Genomic DNA, 24,392 nt, shown 5'->3' with positions numbered 1-24,392 from the left:
AAGATATCATACATCAACAAGTAATATGCATGTATATTTATAAATATGTGTTGTTATCTAGATTGAAGTTCAACTGTTCAAGTTATATATTAACCATCATGACAAAATCAAACTTTGTTTCAATCACATTATATAAGTTTTGGGTTCAATCAAAGAGTATTTTTTTCATGAAGTCACCCAAAAAAAAAATTAATGCATAAAACCTTCTAAATCATTTTATTAACAAATATCGGTTTCTTGTTGAGATACCATTTTTTTAAATCATATTCGACACTAGTTATTTATGAAAAAATGGTTAAAAAGTGTGTCTGGTTAACACAATCGAACACATTTAATTATCATTGTCATAATGTGATACGAACCTATTATATTAATAAATTTATTATTAATATTTAAGTTTATCTTTTATTTAGTTTCCTTATTATAGTCGAATTATGTTTCCTTATTGTTTATCTTTGTTCTATCTTTATGTCTTTGTTTTTCTATATATTGTAATCTCGTTTAAGAAAAAGAATAAAAGAGAAATATTATTTTGGGTCTATTTTCTCTTCTTCTCTTGTGTTATTGGGAGATTGACGGTTGTCTCGAATAAATCGTAACATAATGCTAGTGTATTACCAAACACGTTTAATCCTTGAACCATATAGGTCATAATGCTAGTAATTCTATTATTCTATAACTTGTTTAGCTAGACGGTTCAAGGATCTTGAAGATTGTTCACGAATGTTACATAAAAATTCTCTGTATTTTATTTTGATTTATTCTTAACAGATGAACCAAACACTTTCGTCCGTCTCTACAGACAAACTCAACCCGAGCTTGTAGCTCAAAACGACCCCGCCTTCATCAATTACACAATTTCACCAGAACGACTCGTAAATCGATTATACTTATGGTACTCACTTATTAATACTATATAAGCAAAATAATAGCAATCAAATTCATAATACATTTGCTAATATTTTTAATCACTTATCAAGTTTAATGTTAAAAAATATTAATGAAAATAAATTATAATAAAGCTATAAAAAAAATATAGAAAATGAATTTACAAAAAATCCGGAAAGACATTGAACTATCAAAGAACATATTTGTAGTCACGATTTCAATGACGTTAGCAATTACGTCATCATGTTGAGTCCATAATTTTTTAATTTTATTTTTTTTATATATTTTTGGACTGGTCAATGGCCATCTGTAACACCCGTCAAATTTGGTCAACGTCCGTAGAACTTTAACGCTTAATTAAGCATACTTGTGTTAAACTATTTTTCTTTTTAAATGTGTCGTCTTATCATGAATTGAGCAAATTCATTCTTGTCTATCGCATACGTTAGGTAGTTATAGGGATTACCGAACCGCGTACCGAAAAAAAAACACTAAACTAAACAGTGCGTACGGTGATAATATTTTTAAACAACTTAAATATATATATTAAACAAAAACAGGAGGTTTAAATTTCATGTTATACAATTATAAAAAAAATTGACAACAAATAAGAAATGACTCCTCAGGTGTTATTATTATTTACTTCTTGAACTTTTAGTGAATAGTAAACGTATGAACTTATAAAAATTATATCATGCAAAAATACATATACAATACATATGTATGGATATGGTTAATTATGTTTAGCAAAAAAAAAAAAGAAAGAAAGAGATACTTGTTTCTAGCAAGTTAACAAAACGTTAAAACATAAAATTTCTAGCATACTGTTTTATCTCTTGGTGAGTTATTAGGCTAAGGGGTGTGGGGGGCTCTAATGGGGGCGCGAGTGGGGGCTCCAGCCAATAATATTGTGACGTGTGGCAGAGAGAGAAACTGGATAAGATGGGTGTTGGAGCCCCCGTTGGAGCCCCTGGCCCTGGTGTGGAGGGGCTCCAGCAGGGGCTCCAGCGGATTTTTTTTTTATTTTTTTATAAATAAAAAATACCCCTTGCTATTATAATCTCCATAACCCACCCCGCCACCTTTGAAAGAAGGTTTCCGACCAACCTGCACTTTTTCCGATGAACCGATATGAAACCCAACAACAAAACAATACCCTTGATTTACCATCTTCACTCCATAACCCACCCCGCCACCTTTGAAAGAAGGTTTCCGACCAACCTGCACTTTTTCCGATGAACCGATATGAAACCCAACAACAAAACAATACCCTTTCCGACCAACCTGCACTTTTTCCGATGAACCGGTTGTTAATCTCATATTGATCGTGTTAGTTCGATCACATAGTTACGTTCAAAATCTGCCGTATCAGTTTTCCGACCAACCTGCACTTTTCCAACGGCTAGATCACACTTTCCCATGCACCTTTACGCCACCTTTCTCCCGCGACCCCCCTTGCGCCTGCTTTGAATTCCGCGCTCGCGCCCCTCTCGCGCCCCGGTGGTGTGGTGCTCGCGCCTGGGGGCGCGAGCGGAGGGGCTCTCGCGCCCCCGCTGAAGCCCCACACCCCTCAGCCTTATGCCTTCCACTTTGGGGGAATAATGAAAGCTAATGGTCAACATAAAATCTTTTACCATCACCTAAACAATCATATCTATCACCACCTTTCTTTCTTGAATTTGACCGACAACACACAAACCAAACCAAACCAAACCAAACCAAACCAAACCATTTGTTTTGTTCCAATTTTCAAACTTTACTCTTACACTCAATCTCATTCATCATTTCATATGTTTCTTAATATTGGAAACCATACTTATTCTACTTTTATTTTTTATAAACAGACCATCACTTGATTATTTTAAGAAATATCCCACCTCCACACCTTGGTATATAACCAAGACTTATACATTTGGAGAAAATCACAGCCAAGCAAACAAATCTCAAACACACATATACACTCTCTCGGCTCTCACTCTGGTGACCGGAACCAGGCCCGGCTCCGAGAACGGTTAAAAATTTTGGTGTCGAAGACAAAAAAAATTTTTGGGCCTTAATAAAAAAAGGGGTATCTTGTTGGGTTTACAATTTAATTTTTTTAAAAAGCCTTAATTTTTTGGGCCTTATGATTTGGTTGTGTAAAAAAAAGTTTTATATAAAAATATAGTCAAAATGCCTCAAGTGAGGTTAGAACCCACAACGTTTTAGTTGAAAGTCATACCCCTTTACCACTAAACCAAGCTAGTGGTTGTGATATTAAGTTTAAACATTATATATACATATTGTTTTTATTAAAATATATATATAATTATTTTTTTAAATAAAATCCGGGCCTATCGAGGTGTCCCTTACAGCCGGGTCTGACCGGAACAAACGCATACCTCCGCCACCAGCCGCCAACGTATTCCACCCGCATCGTAACACGATCATGACCAATACGCCACCCCGGCCCCACCGTACACAGTCTTCGCCGTAACTACACCACCACTGGCCACCTATCTCTCTCTACATTCTCTCCCTCTCTTTTGAACAACATCATACCAAGAAGAAAGAAATAAATCATGGTTGCAAGAAGGTGTCTATGTTTAACCAGTGAATTAGCTCAAGATCTTCATCCTAAACCTATACTATAGCAAAGTGAGCTTCTAACTTTTACATCACGTATTTATGCACATATAAGATAGTGTTTATGCTTAAATCTCACCCAAAGAGTTAGACCTAATTAAATCCATGTTTGAAAGTTAAACTACAGACACAAATATGCTTGAATTATGTGTAATCTTGAATAAAGTTGTTTGATTTTGAAGCGTTGTTAAAAAAGTTTGGATAAACAGGAAAATATACAAAAATGATGGTTAAATATTCCTAAAACAAAAACATTAGGCATGTTTATGTGTAATGGTGGATTATCTTGTACAAGAATAAGGGCTTATGAAGTATTTGAATAAATATGTTGCGGGTAAAATATATTGAAAAACAGATATATTGGAAAATGGAAACTTATATATTTTATGAAGTCAAAAATCTGTTTCTTAAGTTGTATAATTGATGTGTTTAAAACGTATGAAAAATAACAATTTTCGCAACATAAACGACCGGTGATGTCGGTTTGAAAATTTCAACAAAACATAATTCTTTACATACTTTATGAAAATATTGATCAATTTAAATTGATTCGAATTAAATAAAACGATAATATACGAAACCACCCGAGTAAAATTTGAAGCGAAAGCGATACTCTGTTTATACAATTTATATAAATATTTTATTTGTGGTTAGTTATGTTTATATAATTTATATAAATATTTTAATTGAAACCACAAGAATATATCACTAAAGGGTCATCACCAAATACATGAATCTAACTTATTGGGTGATCGGTTTGCATAAACCGACATACACTTTGGAGATTATGTCTCTAGAACTTAAAATGTCCTTATAAATGTTAGGACATTAATAGGTCGACATAGAGACAAGGTTTTGCAATATTCACCATCGTTACAAATTCGCGCTCACCAGGTGAGTTCACGACCCCCTTTTATGCTTTTTAGTGATTTTATAACTCCGGGGGAGAAACATACTCAAACCTATTTTTATACAATCACTAGACCATATTATACTTATATTATTTTATAACCAAGTTTTATTGGATATAACTAAGTTTTATGCGAACACAAGACTACAAATTACTGATCATTCATTGGATCGAAAGATCATTCATTGGGATCGAAAGATCATTCACTGGGTTCGAAAGTTCATCCAATTCACGTAGGATCGAAAGATCATTCACTGGGATCGAAAGATCATTCTCGTAGGATCGAAAGATCATTCACTTGGGGACTGTAGGATCATTCACTAAGGATTGTCGAGATCATTCACAATGTAAATCATTAGCTACGGCTTAACATGAGGTTATACGAATAGGACTAATGGGTTGACTCTTCAATCATGGTTGGTCACTTAAATCGCCGATACTCGTTATCAAATGAGGCGCATAAAAACTCTAGGAATATATGATTTATAGGTCAAGTGTTGGATATAAGCTCATATAATAACATAATTGTAGTCCAAGCTAGACCTAGACCCACGAGGATTGAATCATACTTATACACAAGATCATCACTGTTGATACTGAAGTTTCTTTTTAGGAAATGATTACTTGTTACGACCCCTATATTACTACTGTTATTGGTCATTATTAAGGGAAAACGCTTTCTAAATATGGTCTTTGGAATATATGTGATGTTTTTATGAAAATCGTATTTCTATTTGTGGACAAGAATTCCTACTAACGTTTTCCGCAAGAATGTTTTTGTATTACGAGCACGTAAACTTTTTAATTTTCCTTGGAAAACTGTTTTACATTACGACTATAAAACTTGTGAACTCACCAACATTATGTTAACGTTTTCGAGTATGTTTTTCAGGTTAAAACCAAAGTCATGGAATACAGGTAGGGACCTCACATGCATCGTAGGATACCACTTTTTGAAGGATTTCATTGTTATAACTTAAAATGTTTTGAAATCTTACTATGTATTTTGAATAACTCATGTTTTGTAAACGCTCTAAACAATTGGTATCCTATATAAATTTATGTTTACGATAATCATATGCTTACGATATACATGAAGTCACGCGCCCGCGCTTCCGCCTTGGCGGGGTGTGACACCATAGTTTCTTGGATAGTTGGAAAAAAAACTACTGTTTCGAGTTGATGCGTCTCAACTACTATAGTACTATGTTCCGGTTCAAAATCACCGGCTGTCTACATACGTGATTACGTACTAAATTAAATGTTACAATAGTGACATTTGGCGGAAGATGGAGGTAGCAGAAATGAGAATGCTACGTTGGATGTGTGGGCACACAAGGCTAGACCGAATAAGAAACGTTGTGTTTCGCGAGAGATTAGGGGTGGCGAACATAGCAGACAAGATAAGAGAAGGGAGATTGAGATGGTTTGGACATGTAAAGAGAAGACAGACGACGAATCCTGTTAGATCCGTAGAAAACATTACTATAGAGGGGAGGAGGGGTAGAGGACGACCGAAATTGACTTGGGATCAGAGGATTAGGCATGATTTGATAGACCTAAACCTCTCCGAGGACATGGTTGAGGATAGGAATTCGTGAAGAAGTAGAATTAAAGTTAAGGATTTTTAGAGAGAATTGAATACCTTAGGGCTTAGACTTAACTTATTTAGGTCACATACCATAATGGTATTTCCCTTACATATATTATTATTATTATTATTAGCTTTTATATAAGCTGTTAAACTGTGATCTTATTATTAATATTATTATAATTAGTAGTAGTTTTTATATAACTGTTAAACTTTGATTTCCTTTATTTTGCTTCATACACATGTACTTAGAGCCGAGGGTCTCTCTGAAAGCCACCTCTTTATTCCTTTGGATAGAGGTACGGTGTGCCTACATCCCACCCTCCCCAGACCCTACTTATAGCTTTGCTGTCGATGGGATTTTACCTGGCATGATTGATTGATTGATTGATTGAATAGTGACATTTGCATCTACTTTTTTAAATATTTTTATTTTATAATAATTAAATTAATGGATGGTTTTGAGTTACTCTCCCCTACCGTATTTACCCTGTTATAAAAGAAAAATCGCTAATACGGCTCTTTAGAGCGCCAAATATTTATTAAGGGAAAAGCTATAGACAACTGACAAGTCGCAAGAAGCCTGAATGTATAAAAATACAAACACAAACCTAAATATCACAAAGGAAAAATGATAAAGTTAAATATGCATCATCCTTCCAATATAGGCTCAAGCTTTGACACCTATGTCATTTACCATTTTTGTCCACCGGTAACGGTTTATTATTGATAATCTTACTTTTCTATCAGATGAAGTGAAGTGTGAAAAGCTCCTAATCCATATTTGTTTGAATATTTTTTACAATGAAGTGCATGCATGGTAATAAAAAAAAATATTTTGGGGCCACCAAATTAATTAGTAACTCTTAAAGAGTATCCATTTACCAATAATCGAGTCAAAGTTGGTAAGTTTTCTTGATAAAAAAAATAAAGTATAATCGGTCAAAAAAACCCAATTGTCATATACAATTATTCGAATCATTTAAATATTCTAATGGTGAATTATTTTTTCCGCTACATTATTTAGTCGTAACATATTAAAAAATTGAACAAAACTCTTTAACATTCAACATTTCAACACCGATATTATCATTCTGATAATCACTAAAGATTTAAGCACTATACTTTTTACATTTTATTTTACATCACTAAAGTTGTTGTGCAATCTCATATTCGAGTCGTTCCTCATACCCTCAAACCTCAGGAATGACCGCTTGTCTCAAATAATAGGAGAGAAAAGGTTATGACCTTTAGGCCTCGACAACGAACAATACATTGAAAACATGTGACTCGTGTATGGATTAGAGCATTATTGATGAGACGTGCCTCGGATGATTTATATATAGTTAACTACGCAAATTAATTATTCATTTAATTTTTAACACTAAAATCCTTTTAAAATATGACTTGATTTATTTAAATAACTATCGTATCATCTCACCACTAACAATATATTTCACCTTCACCATATTTAGACATATGTTTGTTTTTCTTTACTTAAAATTGATTTTTTATTGAAACGTGTAAATACAGTAATGGATGTTAGATGAGTAATTGGTTTAAGGTTTTCGTTCAATTTTAATTTTTTAAATTGAAACCGAACCAAGTTATAACTTTTTATTCATGTTAATCTCCAGTTCATTTATACGATCAATTTAATCCGCATTAAGAAATCTTGTTTTCAAGAAACCTGGTGGTGAAGTGGCGTGCTCCATGAATCTTTATGCAGAACGTATGTATGATGATTTTAGAAGTGGATTTTTACCAAAATGGGTGGAGAGGGAAAAATATTTATCAATATATGTTATTTTAGAACTATTTATCAAATTAGGGATTCTTTCTTTTCTCTCTCCTTATTATATGTTTTTATCTCTAAGGTTAAAAAAATAAAAATAAAATAAACAACAAAAAAAAAGATTTTTGACACCTACAGGGAACTAAAAGGAGTTTTAATTTATTTTTTTAATTAACTTATTATAATTATTTTCTTTTAATTTTTTCTTCAATCAAACCATGTTAGCTACAGTTTAATAAAAATCTAAATAAAATTCAAAATCAGATAAGAAAAGTAAAAACACACTAAACAAGCATTTCAAACTAAACGGTCTTAATATCAAAGACAAACAAAAATAAGAACGTCAAACTTTCTTTGAACAATTGGCAATACATTAACAAGTGTTACTGATCAATTGTGGATTATTGTACTACTTGGTCATCCGAGTTTTTCCCGATTCCTCATGAAGCTTATTGGCCACAATCACCATCTATTAGATTACTTTCAAATTCGGATCTAAAGCGAGACAAAAAGGGTCACACTCACTCAACAAGGCTACGGAATGGAATGGACATGAAAGAAGAAAAAAGTGGTAACCGTTGTGGAATTTGTGGAGAACGTAGTCATAATATGTCAACATGTCGCTCCAAGGCTAGAAGAATGGATGTCTAAGTGGGTGAAGTTGTTTTGATATTTTTATTTTATTCTGTACTTAATTTTTATCAAGTTGACTTTATTTGACGTTCTTATTTTTTTTTTGTCTTTGATATTGAGACCGTTTAGTTTGAAATGCTTGTTTTTTTACATTTCTTATCTTACTTTGAAGTTTATTTAGATGATTTTTAAGCTGTAACTAACATGGCTTGATTGAAAAACAAATAAAAAGAAAATAATTATAATAAGTTAATTAAAAAAAATAAAAATTAAAACTCCTTTTATTTCCTCGAACACATGCTGTAGGTGCCATAAATCATTTTCTTGGTGTTTATTTACTTATTTTTTTTATTTTCTAACCCCAGAGATAAAAACATTAAATAACAAAGAGAGAGAAAAGAAAGAATCCCTAATTTGGTAAATAGTTTTAAAATAACCTATATTAATAAATAATTTTTCCCATCTACCCATTTTGGTAAAAAACTCGTAGAGAGTATGTGTTTATTCTTTAAAAAAAAATCTTAAATTATATAACACAAACAAACCAAAGACAGAACTAGTAGTTATGTACTCATGTATGCTTAATAGTTAATACTTAATAGGTGCAATGAATGAGGACAATGATGTTTGCATGTGGTGGGCGCTGACCAGTTAATCTTGCATGTTTTGTTTGAATATAAATAATAATTAAACATACAAAGATCCTAAAGTTAAGCTAATTTGTTCTTCTTCATCCTCTTGCTTATTTTTAATAAATATTTAAGCTAATTTGTTCTTCTTCATCCTCTTGCTTATTTTTAATAAATATTTATTTCTTCCGTTAAAAGGAAATTATTATTTTGTCCATTTGGTGAAATTCTTGGTTTCTTCTGTACTTCGTGGTTTATTATTTGTTTTTATTAAGTTTCTGGTCAAATGACATGGAGATATTTAAGACTTAAGATCTTCAAGTCTCAGGTTTAAAACTCCGACTCAATACAAAAAAATTTTTAACAATGGTGAGTTTTTTTTTTAATGATGCTCTTGGATTAGTTAAACTAGGAGCGTACCAAAACCATTTGTCTTTGCTATTAAATGAAAAGACATTTGAGTCTGTCTAATTCTAGAGTAAGTATGTAACTTTTTATTGATTGTATATAAATTATGAATCCGAGTATTATTCATCAACTTAAAACTATAATAATCCGGAAGTTTTTTTTCCTTCAAGTGAGCTGGATGGAAATAGCAAGCTTTGAAAACCACAAGGATGGAAATGAAGAAAAAAGAAAGTGTTGGATGGAAATAATAAAAGTTAACAAACCACACGAACATAAATAACCGTTTACTCATTGATAACAAAAAAGGAAAATAACTTTTCCTGCTTAATCATATGATAATCAATATTGTTACAATATCGATATAAAATAATTAAGTAGGGGTTGTATAATAGTTTTGATTATTATATTAAGTGGTTACCTGGGAATTAGTTAAAGGTAAAGTATGTTTGATTCACCTTAAAAACATTATTTTATAATGATTCATAGAGGCATAGTTTCTCAATGAATATGTTTAAGATAATAAGTTTAAAAACTCACATGTCATGTAAAAGTTCTATTGTTGACGGTCCATAACAAGAGTAAAGTGCCATTTTTGTTCTTTAGGTTTGACAAATAATGCGAATTTAGTCTAAAATGTTTATTTTTTGCATATGAACCCTTCACGTTTCCCAATTCTTGCCAATTACATCCAAATCACTAACCCCGTTAAATTTAATCGTTAAATTAGGGGTAGACATGTCTTTTCACTATTTCTTTATTATAATACTTATTCCAGTTAACTGCGGTTTTCGTCTTTGTGATTTGTCCAAATATGTGGTTTTAGTCCAATAGTTTCAAGTTTGCAATTTTCGTCCTTATAGTTTTATTTCACTTGCAATTAATACCGAATTTATTAAACTCATGAAGTCTGGTCGTTAACCCATTTGCGTGCCTCTCAATGACGACCGATTTTGCTGCTTTTCTCCCCAAATAAACCTAAGTACTAATTCGCAAGCCCCCTCATGTGATGAGCCGGGGTGTATTTGGAGAAAAATGAAAAAAAGGAAGGAACAAAATTGTCTCGTCACGTGAAGGGCATACTGATGGGTTTAACGACTAGACTTAACACGATTAGGGAATTCGGGTTTAATTGCAAGTGAAATGAAATCATAGGGAAGAAAACTGCAAACTTGAAACTATTGGACTAAAACCGTAGATTTGGACAAACCATAAGGACGAAAACCGCAATTCATTGAAATAAGTATTATAATAAAGAAAAAAGTAAAAAGACATGTTTGCCCTTGACTTAACGATTAAATTTAACGGAGTTAGTGATTTGGATGTAATTGGCAAGAACTGGGAAACATGAATGGTCCATATGCAAAAAATAAATTTTTTAGAATAAATTCGTATTATTTGTCAAACCATAAGTACGAAAATGACACTTTACTCCCATGACAAAGAGAACTCTCTTAAATACCCAAATCACCTGAGTTCAAATCTAAGGAAAGTAACAGAAATATGATTTAAAATAATAGAACACAAAACATATACCTCATATTCAAGCATCCTTTAAAGGACAGTCACCATAAAAAATAACGTGTTTTTAATTAGCTCATGCATGTTGTTAGACTCCAATGTAGGAAAAGTCATTAAGTTGGCTACTAAAATTGTTAAGTTATAACTCCTGAACTTAAAAAGTATTTATTTATTTATTTTTTTTTATTTTTTTTTTGTGAATGAATGCTCTCGAGTCTCTACTATGAGTGTAATTTTCTAATTACTGAAAAGTAAAATTGTTGACTTAATTAATAGCTCAATCCAAAGTTTATTTTTTTCTTTAATCTGGTTTCCAATTATTTTAATTCCATTCCATTTCACTAACTCTATTATTTTTTAACAAAATAATAAACGACAACTTAAAAAAAATTAACGTTATTTGTATATGAAAATCTCGATCACCCCGTTTAAAGTTAGAGTTAAACCTCGATGTCGCCCCCAACAAATAATTTCTGAGTCCGCCACTACCGTAATTAACTCCAAAATAATATCTAGCTACCACATAAATCATTCATATAAATAAACTCCTAAAAAAATGTCTAAGTGACTAAATTATAAACATTGTCCTAGACTCCTAGTAACTTCATCCTCGACATATTTACGTGTGTGGCAAGTTGAATTTTGAATATCCACTAATTTCATAATTTTTCTTTTTGTTCCTTTTATGTGAATTGTAATAATTTGACTAATTTAATATTAGCACGTGTAGTTTCAGTGAACCTTCTCATGTGGGCCCCACACATAAAACTTGACCACACTTTTCCCAGCTATATATATAACCCAAGTAAACCATCTGCTCATTATCACCATATTATTATTAAACATTCAAGGTCAAGTCAATTTTGGCTCAAATAATATAGAACATGAGATCACCATCAAAATATGTTACAAGAACTGTTAGAGATGCTGAATCGGAGTTGAACTTGCCTCCCGGATTCCGGTTTCACCCGACCGATGAGGAGCTCGTCGTACATTACCTCTCAAGGAAATCTGGACCCACGTCAGGGATTCTTAGAGGACCCACACCACCACAGATAATCGCTGACGTGGATCTTTACAAACATGACCCGTGGGAGCTTCCTGGTACGTCTTCTTAAATAATTCACGGTTCACTTTGGGTCAGTTTTGTTGTTTTGGGCTAAAACCAAAAATCCGATTTTTAATTTTTTTTAAAAAATTGTTTGGTTAATTAATAACTAAAGTATTTGAGTTACATATTTATTATAAATAATACAAAATAAAAAATGAAAATCTATAAACTCTAAATTTTGTTCGGTTCTGTATTTCGGTTTTTATTTCATGCAATCCAGAAACAAAACCATAAGTTTGGTTTTTACAAAATATAAAATTAAACCGTCGGTTTTTGTTTCGGTTTTATTTTTTTCGGTTTCATGCACTAAATTCCGACCTAATTTATGCAGAAATGGCTTTGTTTGGAACAAAGGAATGGTACTTTTTCACATCAAGAGATAGGAAATACCCAAACGGGTCAAGACCAAACCGGGTCACAGGAAACGGGTATTGGAAAGCAACCGGAGCGGATAAACCCATTAAGTCCAAAACCAACACAAATGCAATTATCGGGATCAAGAAAGCATTAGTTTTTTACGCTGGTAAAGGGCTTAAAGGGATTAAGACCAACTGGATCATGCATGAATATAGACTCGCAGACGCTAAGGTGAGTTTAACATTTTTAATAATTTTAATATTTGATTATTATATAAAATTTTATAAATAACTTATTTTTTAATGACAAGCTACACTACTTCCAAACTTTTAAACTGAATTTTACATTTTTAATAATTGCAGTTGGATGACTGGGTATTATGTCGTCTATACAACAAGAAGAATAATCCCAAGGAGGCGATGATCATACCCAAAGATAACAACATTCATCGTGTTCGTCCTACATCACCGTTACATAAAGATAATAGTTCTAGTAACAATAGTGACAGTTTTGACTCGTTTGAACATTCGGATAACGAGTTTGGTGGTGACATCATGTTGTCGGGTGACTTGCGGTTTGAATACTCGACCAAACTCGAAGATGCGACTAGCGAGGGAAACAATGTAGGATTAATGATGCAACAAGGGTGTGTTGATGATGGGAATGAGTGGTTTGATAGTTTGAGTTTGGAAGATTTGCAACAAATGCCTCCTGATAATAATAACTTTTATAATATGTCAATGAGTTATAATTCAAATCAACAATATTTATTATAGTTAAGGTTTTGATTTGTATATTTATTTTACTCTAGGAAAATGTAAAATAGATTCATTTAGTTAGAATGCAAGATTTCATTCATGTAAATACTATTGAATTCTTGAGAAGATGTAATTTTATCTTAACATGTAAAGGTTTCTATCAATTATTATAAAGTTCTCTATATAAAAAGACACTACTTTAATTTTATTTGTGTTTTTATGACCAAATGCATGTTTAAGATGTATATGAATCATTCATGAGTTATTTGCTATCGGCTCGCTGAAAGAAAATTTAGTTGTCGAATCAGAGCTTTATACATCGACTTTGGTTAGGTTCGTGAGCCAAAACGAGTTTGTCACATCTATAACCATGACACACAACAAAATAATGTATCTTATGTTATATATATAAAGGTATATAGATAAAGAAAATATATAAATAGTAACTAGAGTTTGTAAATGCTTAATAACTGGCCTAAGCCTTATATACAGTAAATGTTAAACAAACTGAAATTAACTTTAGTCACTTTTAAACTCAACTTGTTAACATATATATATTTTTTTAACATTTGATTTCAGACCAATAATAAGTTTTTTTTTCTAATCAAAGGGGGTGAAAACGAGCTGAGATGAGTTGCCCGTGAGTCACTCGAGATCGAATCAATAAAAAGCTCAAAACAAACCGAGCATTATCGAGACCGAGCCCGAGCCTTAAGCTTGTTTGGTTATTTCACCCGAACTCAAGCCTAACGTATGTTGAAGTTTTACCGCTTTTCGACTTCTATATATCTGTTTCACACTGCATGTTGAGCTCGAGTCAAGCTTAGGCTCGTTAATGTTTACTTAAAATATATAAAAATATGCAACAATTAATTAATAATTAATAAGCAAGCCAAACCCGATTAAAAAAAACAATTCACGAGCCGAGCTCTAACTTTGAAAAAAGAGCTCGAAATAAACTAAACTCGAGTCTAATTGATCTTGAACTTAGCTTAGCTCGTTTACACCCGAAGTAATCATCACCCATGTGGCCATGTGAAACGAATTACATAAACAATTAAATTAATGTCGAAGTTAAAATAAATAATTCCATAATAAAATATAAAATACAAAAAATGGCAACACTCGAAACCGTTTGTACCGACGATGTTTGTTGACGTAAGGGGTTACGTCATCATGTATTCATGTTCGTCAGCAGTGGCGTATATTAATTAATTATTAAATAACTTAAACAACTGGTCAAAGTTTTACAATTGAGGTCAAAGTCAAGATACAAAGGAATCTTATTATCTTAATAGTTTTGATACTGTTTAGTTGGGTGATAACTACCAGCCACCAAAATATTCATTGACCCATCTACAACATGTTTATGGTAAAATTCGTTGGTCCGCTTTCTAATCATTATTTGACGGGATTTTTAACCAATTCAATTCAGCCATGTGTTATAAAACGTTAAAACCATTATTGGTTTTTATTATTGTTGGTTCATTTGACCCGTTAATATTAACAAAATGTTTATTTGATCAACCCCTTTTCAGACGTCATAAAACCGTCTGAATTCCAACCAACTTATGTCATACGTTTATTTATGTAAATGTTTATTCCCTTTGAAAATGTTTTCTGTATCTTAACATGTAAATGTTTATTTATGGGATTTGTAACCAACCAGTTTATAGCTTCCGTCAAACGTCATAAAACCGTCGGACAACTAGTTATTTTGGCTTCCGTCAATATATATTTTGACTTTCGACGGGACCTTTTCAATAAACCCGAACAGTAATATTGTAGAAAAAATGGGCCCACAAATTCAAAGAACGGTTCACACAACTCTTTGGAGTGACATATTCCCACAATTGGACTACATATATGCAGTATATATACTGCTGTATATATGTAACACTAATATTATACGTGTAGTATGATGACTTGTACAAATATATCTATAGAAGTAATAATTATAAATATATGTAAATTAAAAAATAAAATAATTACTAAATAATATACGGGTGAAGCTTGTGCGAAGACAAGCGCAGGCTCTGCTCGACTTGTTTACACTTGTTAGAAAATTAAATTGAAATAAACTATTCTCTTTGTATCAAAGGAGATTGTTACAATTCAAAACTTCAATGGTATTTACATGAATAAAATCTTGCATTTTAACTACAAGAATCTATTTATACACTTTTAACCCAAAACTTATATTCTAAGAATAAAAAAATATACAAATCAAAACCTTAACTAGAATAAATATTGTTGATTTGAGTTATAAATCATTGGCATATTACAAAAGTTATTATTATTAATATTATTATCAGGAGGCATTTGTTCCAAACAATGTTGCAAATCTTCCAAACTCAAACTATCCAACCACTCATTCCCATCATCAACATCCCCTTGTTGCATCATTAATCCTACATTGTTTCCCTCGCTAGTCGCATCTTCGAGTTTGGTCAAGTATTCAAACCGCAAGTCACCCGACAACATGATGTCACCACCAAACTCGCTGTCCGAATGTTCAATCGAGTCAAAACTGTCACTATTGTTTCTAGAACTATTATCTTTATGTAACGGTGATGTAGGACAAACACGATGAATGTTGTTATCTTCGGGTATGATCATCGCCTCCTTGGGATTATTCTTTTTGTTGTACAGACGACATAAAACCCAGTCATCCAACTGCAATTATTAAAATTGTAAAATTCAGTTTAGAAGTGTAGCTTGTAGTTCAAAAAAAAGTTATTTATAAAAATATTAAATAATAATTAAATAATATTAAAATTATTAAAAATATTAAACTCACCTTAGCGTCAACGAGTCTATATTCATGCATGATCCAGTTGGTCTTAATTCCTTTAAGCCCTTTACCCGCGTAAAAAACCAAGGCTTTCTTGATCCCGATAGTTGCATTCGTGTCGGTTTTTGACTTAATGGGTTTATCCGCTCCGGTTGCTTTCCAATACCCGTTTCCAGTGACCCGGTTTGGTCTTGACCCGTTCGGGTATTTCCTGTCTCTTGGTGTGAAAAAGTACCATTCATTTGTTCCAAACAAAGCCATTTCTGAAATAAAAAAAAATAAAATAAAATTAGTCGGTTAAAACCTATTAAACCGAACCGAAATAAAATTCTTATTCGGTTTTCTCGGTTTGGGTTGCGACCGTTAAAAATGGCGTAACCGAAAACCGAACGACACTGAGAAAAACATTAATTAATTTGGTTTTTTCGGTTTTAAAAAATTTTGAATTTGGTTAACCGAAAAAACCATTTAAACCGAACTGAAACCGATTCAAATTCTTATTCGATTTTTCAGTTTCGGTTGCAACCATTATAAATGATGTAACCGGAAACCGAACCAACGCTGATAAACCGTAATTATTTTGGTTTTCGATTTTAGAAAACCGTATAAAATCGTTTAAACCGAATTGATGCTGATGCAAATTCTTATTCGGTTTTCGGTTCGGTTGAAAACATTAAAACCAACGTAACCGAAAACCAAACCGACACTGAGAAAAAACCATAATTAATTCGGTTTTCAGTTTTACATAATGCTGAATTCGGTTAAACCAAATAAACAGTTTAAACCGAACCGATAACAAAAACCGAAGCAAATTATTATTCGGTTTTCAGTTCGGTTTGCAACCGTAAGAAACCTGTAACAAATTCGGTTATCAGTTTTACAAAATGCTAAATTCGGTTAACCGAATAATATTTTTTAAAAAAACTTTAAACCGTAAATTTCATTTATTAAAGAGTAGTGAATAATAAAAATTCAAACATACCAGGAAGCTCCCACGGGTCATGTTTATAGAGATCCACGTCAGCGATAATCTGTGGTGGTTTGGGGCCACTGAGAATCCCTGACGTGGGTCCAGATTTCCTGTAGAGGTAATAAACGACGAGCTCTTCGTCGGTCGGGTGAAACCGGAACCCGGGAGGCAAGCTCAACTCAGATTCAGCATCTCTAGCACTTCTTGTAACATGTTTTGATGGTGATCTCATGTTGTATATATTTGTTTGAATATTTATATGATGATAATAATATGATATTGTGTGTGAATTGAAGTTGGAATTTGAGTATATATAGGGGGTAGTGGGTCCCACTTTCATGTGTGGTCCCAGCATGGAGAAGCTTCACTGAAAGTAAGTGCACAACTGCACATGCAAATTGAAATTTATGAGGTACGAAATTCTACGAATATTCTTTTTCTTTAAAACATAAATAAAATATTTGATAACTTATTCTTATGATTTATGAAGATATGAAATTTGGGGGAAAATACATCTTGTTATACGAGTAAAGATGTAGGACGGGATGCGTGCATGAAACTGAAAAAATGATTTGAAATTAGAAAAAAATAAATTGAAATGAAAATCGAGCTAAATTTATATATTTTTATTTTTAATGTTAAATTTTAAGTAATTTATAGTAGTTTAGTATATTGTTTAGCCCAAAATAATGTAGCCTAAATGTGTAAGTATAAATTAATTATTAACTAGCAAAAGTTTAAGTCAAGGTTCAATATATTTGGCCAACAATTTGTTTTCGAATCAATTTTTCAAGCTTAAATGGTAAAACCGAAAAAAACAGGTGGTAATGGCTCGCCAAGGATGGTGGTGGTGGTGGCAGAAGGGGGTGACGAGAGGCTGGGTTGGGCTAAATAGTTTTTAATATGTTATATAACATATTATAAATAGTTTAGAGAGGCACATGCCAAGTAATTTTTTTTTTTACAACTAAGAGTGCTACGTAAGTATTGAACTAACGAAGTTAACCATTCGTTAGTCGCGGAACACTGGAAACAAATACACCTTTATTTTAGACTACCACCGACTATTGTTTAACAATAGAAAATAGTTAGAATTATTTAAAAATAAATGAACCTACTTTTTTAAATCTTTATACAAACCCCACCAATTGAAAGCATGCTTTTGAAATCCTATTTACATATATTCAATTAACCCATTAAAGTATTTTGATTAATCATATATAAATATATAATAATCCTATGCGTGAGATGCAAGGAATGTAGGGTTATAAAAATATATGGGTGGTCCATAGTACTATACTAGCCTACAGTCTTGCTTAAAGGATTTTTGGCCTATTTTGACAGTATATTCAAACTAAACAAGCAATAAACGAGTAAAGGTCCACTTGCCTTCATCCATTGTATATGATTTTTTTTTTTTTAAATTTTTAGGCATCCATGGTTGCATCAACTTCATCCATATCTTTTAAGATACTAAAATATAGTTTATATGTGTGAAAAGAAATTAACTGATATGATATTAAATTAAAGTAGTGCAAGAATAACACTTGTTGTGACATTTTGAAAGCATATAAATGTTTTGATCATTAATAAGCTTATGGTCTCTTCTCTTATGACATCAAACGTTTATCTTTACCAATATAGTGCACGTTCGAATCTTATATATAAAGTAGGTGTCTAATGTCCCCTTCACTCTTTAAGAGGGTCGTGGTAAGGACACTCCATTTTAGGCTTTTAAACAAATTGAATGTTTATAAACTGTTTATCAGGAAGTTCTTTTATTTAAATAAATGAATGAACATGAAATAAAATTATGTTCAATTAATTAAACGGACAAACACAAACACAATTATTATTTGTTCATTTATGTCCGTGAATGTCCATTTATTTATGTTCGTTTATACTCACATAAGTATTATATTCATATAAATATAAACATAAAATTGGCTCGTTTAAATTTATATATATGCTAAAATATGTATATCTTACTTTCAATATTTACTTGGTTATTTTTATTGAAAAAAATAATAATAAATCGTAGTGATCATCCGAGTTTGTATTCGTGAAAATATATACTAGATTCATTTGTGTACGTTAATATTCGTCCAGTTATGTTTGTTTAAGTTTTTTTTTATATTCATTTATATTCGTAAACTATCCGCTTAAGTATTAAAGAACAAACACAAACATTTTCATTTCCTTAATAAGCGAACATAAATCGCTACATAATCCATCACCCATCACCCATGTGAAACCAACTTTATACATAATCAATGTTGATGTTCGAATTGATTAATAAGATACCTATAAAAGACAAGACCAGAAAACGTTTGTAGTGACTATGTTTAGTGACGTAACTGGTTACGTCATCATCTTGAGCACCTTATGCCTTTGGCCCATTACCAAAAACGTCAGCAGTGGCGTATTTTAAATCATTAAATGAACTTTTACAGTTATATACAACCAGTCAAACTTGGACATTTTTTAAGTCAAAGTCAAGATACCAAAGAATCTTAATATTAAAAAAATAATAATAATAATACTTTTTATAACTTATAAAATTGCCTTATAATTTTCCGAATTAATGTGAATGAGCTGGTGGTGAAGTGATATAAAAAAACTTGGTGTTTCATGTGACCCATGAAAGATATATTCATGCCCCAGCTTTAGTTTAGGCGGCACTAGATGATAATGAGAGAATAGACGAGTAGGTGGCGTTCACTAGTTGGAACCTTGAACTGAGCGAGTTTTATCTCACCTCATTGTCGTGTCTTCAAGCGGCTGAAGGTTTTCCATGGATCAGAAAAGTGTTTCCCAATGTGTTTAATTTAGCGAGTAGCATATTTGAAGGATTTGCTAGACATTAAAAAAATTGTGAATTAATGCACTTTATTGTTTTCTTCCTTTTCTAATACTAAAACCTGAACATCCGAAATCACCCTGACAAATAGATCATCATTCCGTTCGAAGAACATAATATGATGACTCAACAAATAGATCATAGCACTTATTTGTAGGCAAAACATAAAAGTTGCATATTGTTTTTAAATTAAAAAATAATATTATTATTATTATATATGAAAAAGAACCACTTTTAGAGTTTAGAGTGAAAGACCCATAGCAAATTTGTGTTTGACCCTCACCAAGGGTCCAAGAACCTTTACAAGTAACCCAAAAGGTAATTTTATGGACAAAAGTGGGCCCACAAATACAAGAAAATGGTCCCACATAACCCCTCTTTATAGTGACAAGGTTCCTAAATAGACCCCTCATTACTTTTTACATGTGAACCTTATAAATATATTTTAAGTCAATCTAGAGAGGCTAATTATGAAAATGACACACTTGTGTATGTGGCTAAGTAAATTTCCAACCACCATGTACTTTTATTATATCTTTGTATATGTTTACACTTTACACGTGTTTGCTTGCTCGTATGTATGTAGGCGTGTAAACGAGATGAACTGTTTGTGAGTTACTTGGGATCGGATCGATAAAAAGTTTGCTTTGTTATCGAGCGTGAGCTCGATGAGAAGCTCGTTTAGGCTGTAATTTGAAGTTTACCTTTTTTAGACTTTCTATGTATTAATTCATGCTGCACATTTGAGCTTGAACCGAGCTTTGACTCGTTAAAGTACCACATGAGCTCGAGCTTAGGAATATACATGTACACTCAAAGTTTTATAAGGAAAAACAATCCTGATGAGTGATGCTTATAAAAAAAATATATTACTTTACTTTTTAATGAAAAAAAAACAAATATTATGAGTAGGCTGGAATAAATTAATATTAGTAGAAAGTTTAACCTGGAAAGTAATATATTAAAATATCATAGCTTCTTAAAGTGTAAAACACTAAAACCAGATACAATGAATGAAGGCAAGTGCACAGAATTATTAATCATTTCTGCATGCTTAGTTTGAATAAACATAAAAGAGGCCAAAAATCCTACAATTTTATATATTTGACAAATGTGAAAAGTATATGAACCTATGATACTAATAAAACCCGGAATTTTTAGGACAAGTAATACCCGTTCCACTAGAGTGTGGGACGACTTTGGGAGTAACTATAAATTTTTGGCATGTTTGAGACGGGTATGAGATTTGTAATATGCCTGATTACCAACCCGATAACATTGTCCTATTTACCTAATCATATGTCCAAATAACCGGACATAATTTTATCTCTTCCTTTAATTAATTTTAATATACTACCCAATTATGTTTTGTAAATAATTAGTCAAGAGTCAAAACATTCTATATTATCTTTTGTTAAAACCCAATAAATGCCCAAAGGGTTTTGTGTACTCGAAACTTGCAGGTTTATCCGATACATGACAAGTAATTACCTGACAAAAACATATGTATGTGTGTGAGGTTATCTAAACCCGTCTCAGATAGAGGTGCACAAAATCGGTTCAAAACTCATAACCAGTTTGGGTTGAAACCGGTGTGGCTTGATCAACGAAAGTCAAAATCGGTTTATGATCGGTTTCGGTTCAGGTTGAAACGGGTTTCTTGACAAAGTTACAATTTCGGTTCGGTTAACCGGTTTTGATGAAGAAAGTTCCAAACCGGTTCCGAACCTACGGTTTCAATCGGTTCCAAACCGATTTCTGCATGATTGGTTTCAAACAAGTTGGGTTCTGATTTAACTTTCGAGTCGAACAAATTAACCAGTTTATTTGCCACCTCTGTCTCGGACCCCCACATACCTCCATCCATATCCATATGTCGGAAAACAAACACACGTGATTCAAATCTTTAAGACAACCTCTTGTTTTGTGGACCCCACATGTCGGAAACTGGACCCCACATTCAAAACATGTATAAAAGCCTGCAATGGACTTCATCAAATTTCAGTTTCCACTTTCAATTTTCATATTATTAAATATTCAATTCAAAAAGATTTTATTAACCATTTTTTTTTATTAACCATTTTTTTTACTTACGGGATTTAAACCCTCATCACATAAAAAGAAAAAAAAGGGTCATATCCAACACCTTTATACCGCTAGAAGATGAGATCACCGTTAACAAAAAGGGCCAGGGACGCTGAATCCGAGTTGAACTTGCCACCCGGGTTTCGGTTTCATCCGACCGACGAGGAGCTTATCGTGCACTATCTCAGTCGCAAATCCAAATCGACGTTGGAGACCGCTCGGAATCAGCATATCATCGCCGATGTTGATATTTACAAACATGAACCATGGGAGCTTCCTGGTATGTTGTTTACTAATTCTGAAATCTGTTCATAGCTTCAAATTTGTTAAACGAATAACGGTGTCTCTTAATCGATTTTTATTGATTTATTCGGTTAACCGAGTTGGTTACGGTAGTTCTTGGCATCAATACGGTTTTCGGTTACGTCATTTTTTACAGTTGCAACCCAAGTCAAATAACCGAATAAGAATTTGATTCGGTTTCAGTTCGGTTTGGTTTTCGGTTTAATTGTTTCGTCTTATTATTTAATTTATTATTGTTTTTTTTTTTTTTTCAGAAATGGCTTTGTTTGGAACAAAGGATTGGTACTTTTTCACACCGAGAGACAGGAAATACCCGAACGGGTCAAGACCAAACCGAGTCACAGGACACGGGTATTGGAAAGCAACCGGAGCGGATAGACCCATTAAGTCAAAAACCGACACGAATGCAACGATCGGGATTAAGAAAGCCTTGGTTTTTTACGCGGGTAAAGGGCTTAAAGGGATTAAGACCAACTGGATCATGCATGAATATAGACTCGCAGACGCTAAGGCAAGTTTAATATTTTTATTTTATATTTTATAATTATTTAATTTTTGGTTATAAATAATATTTTTTTGAACGACAAGCTACACTGCTTCTGGACTGAATGTGACATTTTTAATATTTGCAGTTGGATGATTGGGTTTTGTGTCGTCTTTACAACAAGAAGAATAACCCGAAGGAGATAATAATCATACCCGAAGATAACAACATTCATCGTCTTCATTCCACATCACCATTACAGAAAGAGAACAACTCTAGTAACAAAACTGGCAGTTTTGACTCGTTTGAATCTTTAGATGGCGAGTTCGGTGGTAGCTTCGAAGGCGACGTCATGTTTTCAGACGACTTGCTGCCTGAATCTTTGATCACAGCCGAGGATAACAGTGAGCTAAATGACAATGGGAATGACTGGCTAGATGGTTTGAGTTTGGAAGATTTGCACCATTGCTTAGAAGCAATGCCTCCAACTTATTACCTTTATGAAATGCCAATGACTTATGACTCAAATCGACATTATTAGTAGTAGTTTCATAAGTTGATTCATCGAGTTCGAACACCCATAGCTGCCCATATTCAATTTTATGTGGTTTTTTGTAATGTTCTATTCTACATGTAAATTTGTAATCAAGCGTTTAGACATCCGAAGCGAATATTATTAGTACATCCAAATCCTTAGGGAGAGCATTCAATCCGGAACCAAATATAACTAAAACCAAAGCGAATATCATTAGCACATCCAAATCCTTAGGGATTGTGTTTCATCCAGAACCAAAAGTATAACTAAAATCGTATAAACACGTGTATGTAATGCTTGGAAGTTGATCACATATGGGAAAAGATAACAAAAATACGTGAAAATCGTCACATTTATCACATTTTAGACGATAGGTTTTATGCGAGTTTTGAAAAAAGTTGGTTTTAAACTTAAGCTTCAGGCTCGAGTTATCTATCCTATATTGTAATGTTCTTTTTTAAGTGTTTACAAAACTTGAGCTTTCGATCGATAATGGCGATATCATACTACCCTTCCTATTGGCATATATCTACACCAAATGTACAAAACTAAATATAATGTACAAGTAGTAACATACTACCCATTACCGAATATCACTTTGATGCAACCGATGCACCCTGCCCCACCCTCGCTCCTTCCCATTACCAAAATCACCTTCAACAGCTCACACGCGTCTTCTTTACACGAACACTCCAAGTCCGTTTGAAAAAGCGGGACCCGCGTAGGTTGGTTATTCCATCTTTTCCCGGCAGCCCGCCTTTGCGGGTTCGGGTTCCTTAACACCACATCCGAACTGCTTCCTGTTAGGAACAAAGCGGCGCGCGGAAGCGAAACAGCACACACATGCACAACGATAAACACGCATAAACGAAAATATAAACGACACAAGAATTTAACGTGGTTCGGTCCCCGCGAGGGGACCTACGTCCACGGGCTGCAACTAGGTTTTCTTATTAGCTCAGAACAAAGATTACAATTACATGATGGGATATATATAATAAACAATATTAGGGTTAAACATAATTAGGAACCAAAACTGGGCCTCCTAATAAAACCGGCCCAAAGGCCTTCATAACCCAACAATCTCCCACTTGAAGGCCTTGCGATAAATTCCAGCCTGCCATCCAAGTAAATATAA

General features: G+C 32.9%; 3 protein-coding genes across 3 annotated transcripts; 2 read left to right on the top strand and 1 right to left on the bottom strand.

The window, feature by feature from the left end:
* Window positions 1–11,881: 11,881 nt before the first annotated feature.
* LOC143535047 (NAC domain-containing protein 68-like) lies at window positions 11,882–13,241 on the top strand. The gene is made up of 3 exons (XM_077029386.1): window positions 11,882–12,101; window positions 12,440–12,696; window positions 12,828–13,241. Exons 1-3 carry the CDS (start codon window positions 11,882–11,884, stop codon window positions 13,239–13,241), a joined length of 891 nt encoding a protein of 296 aa, XP_076885501.1.
* A 2,153-nt stretch (window positions 13,242–15,394) lies between these two features.
* Window positions 15,395–17,240, bottom strand: LOC143535016 (NAC domain-containing protein 67-like). Its single transcript, XM_077029362.1, has 3 exons — window positions 17,000–17,240; window positions 16,024–16,280; window positions 15,395–15,899 (listed from the first exon to the last, which is right to left on the bottom strand). Exons 1-3 carry the CDS (start codon window positions 17,217–17,219, stop codon window positions 15,462–15,464), a joined length of 915 nt encoding a protein of 304 aa, XP_076885477.1. The 5' UTR covers window positions 17,220–17,240; the 3' UTR covers window positions 15,395–15,461.
* Window positions 17,241–22,010: 4,770 nt separating this feature from the next.
* On the top strand, window positions 22,011–23,302 carry LOC143535017 (NAC domain-containing protein 68-like). The gene is made up of 3 exons (XM_077029364.1): window positions 22,011–22,212; window positions 22,490–22,746; window positions 22,868–23,302. Exons 1-3 carry the CDS (start codon window positions 22,011–22,013, stop codon window positions 23,258–23,260), a joined length of 852 nt encoding a protein of 283 aa, XP_076885479.1. The 3' UTR covers window positions 23,261–23,302.
* Window positions 23,303–24,392: the final 1,090 nt, after the last annotated feature.

Source organism: Bidens hawaiensis, unplaced genomic scaffold (assembly GCF_021521415.1).
Source record: "Bidens hawaiensis isolate Kalapana, Puna unplaced genomic scaffold, B.hawaiensis_p1.1 tig00010384_1, whole genome shotgun sequence".
NCBI lineage: Eukaryota > Viridiplantae > Streptophyta > Magnoliopsida > Asterales > Asteraceae > Bidens > Bidens hawaiensis.
Note: the sequence above shows the minus strand (reverse complement) of the source record. Positions and strands in the feature narration are given on the sequence as shown.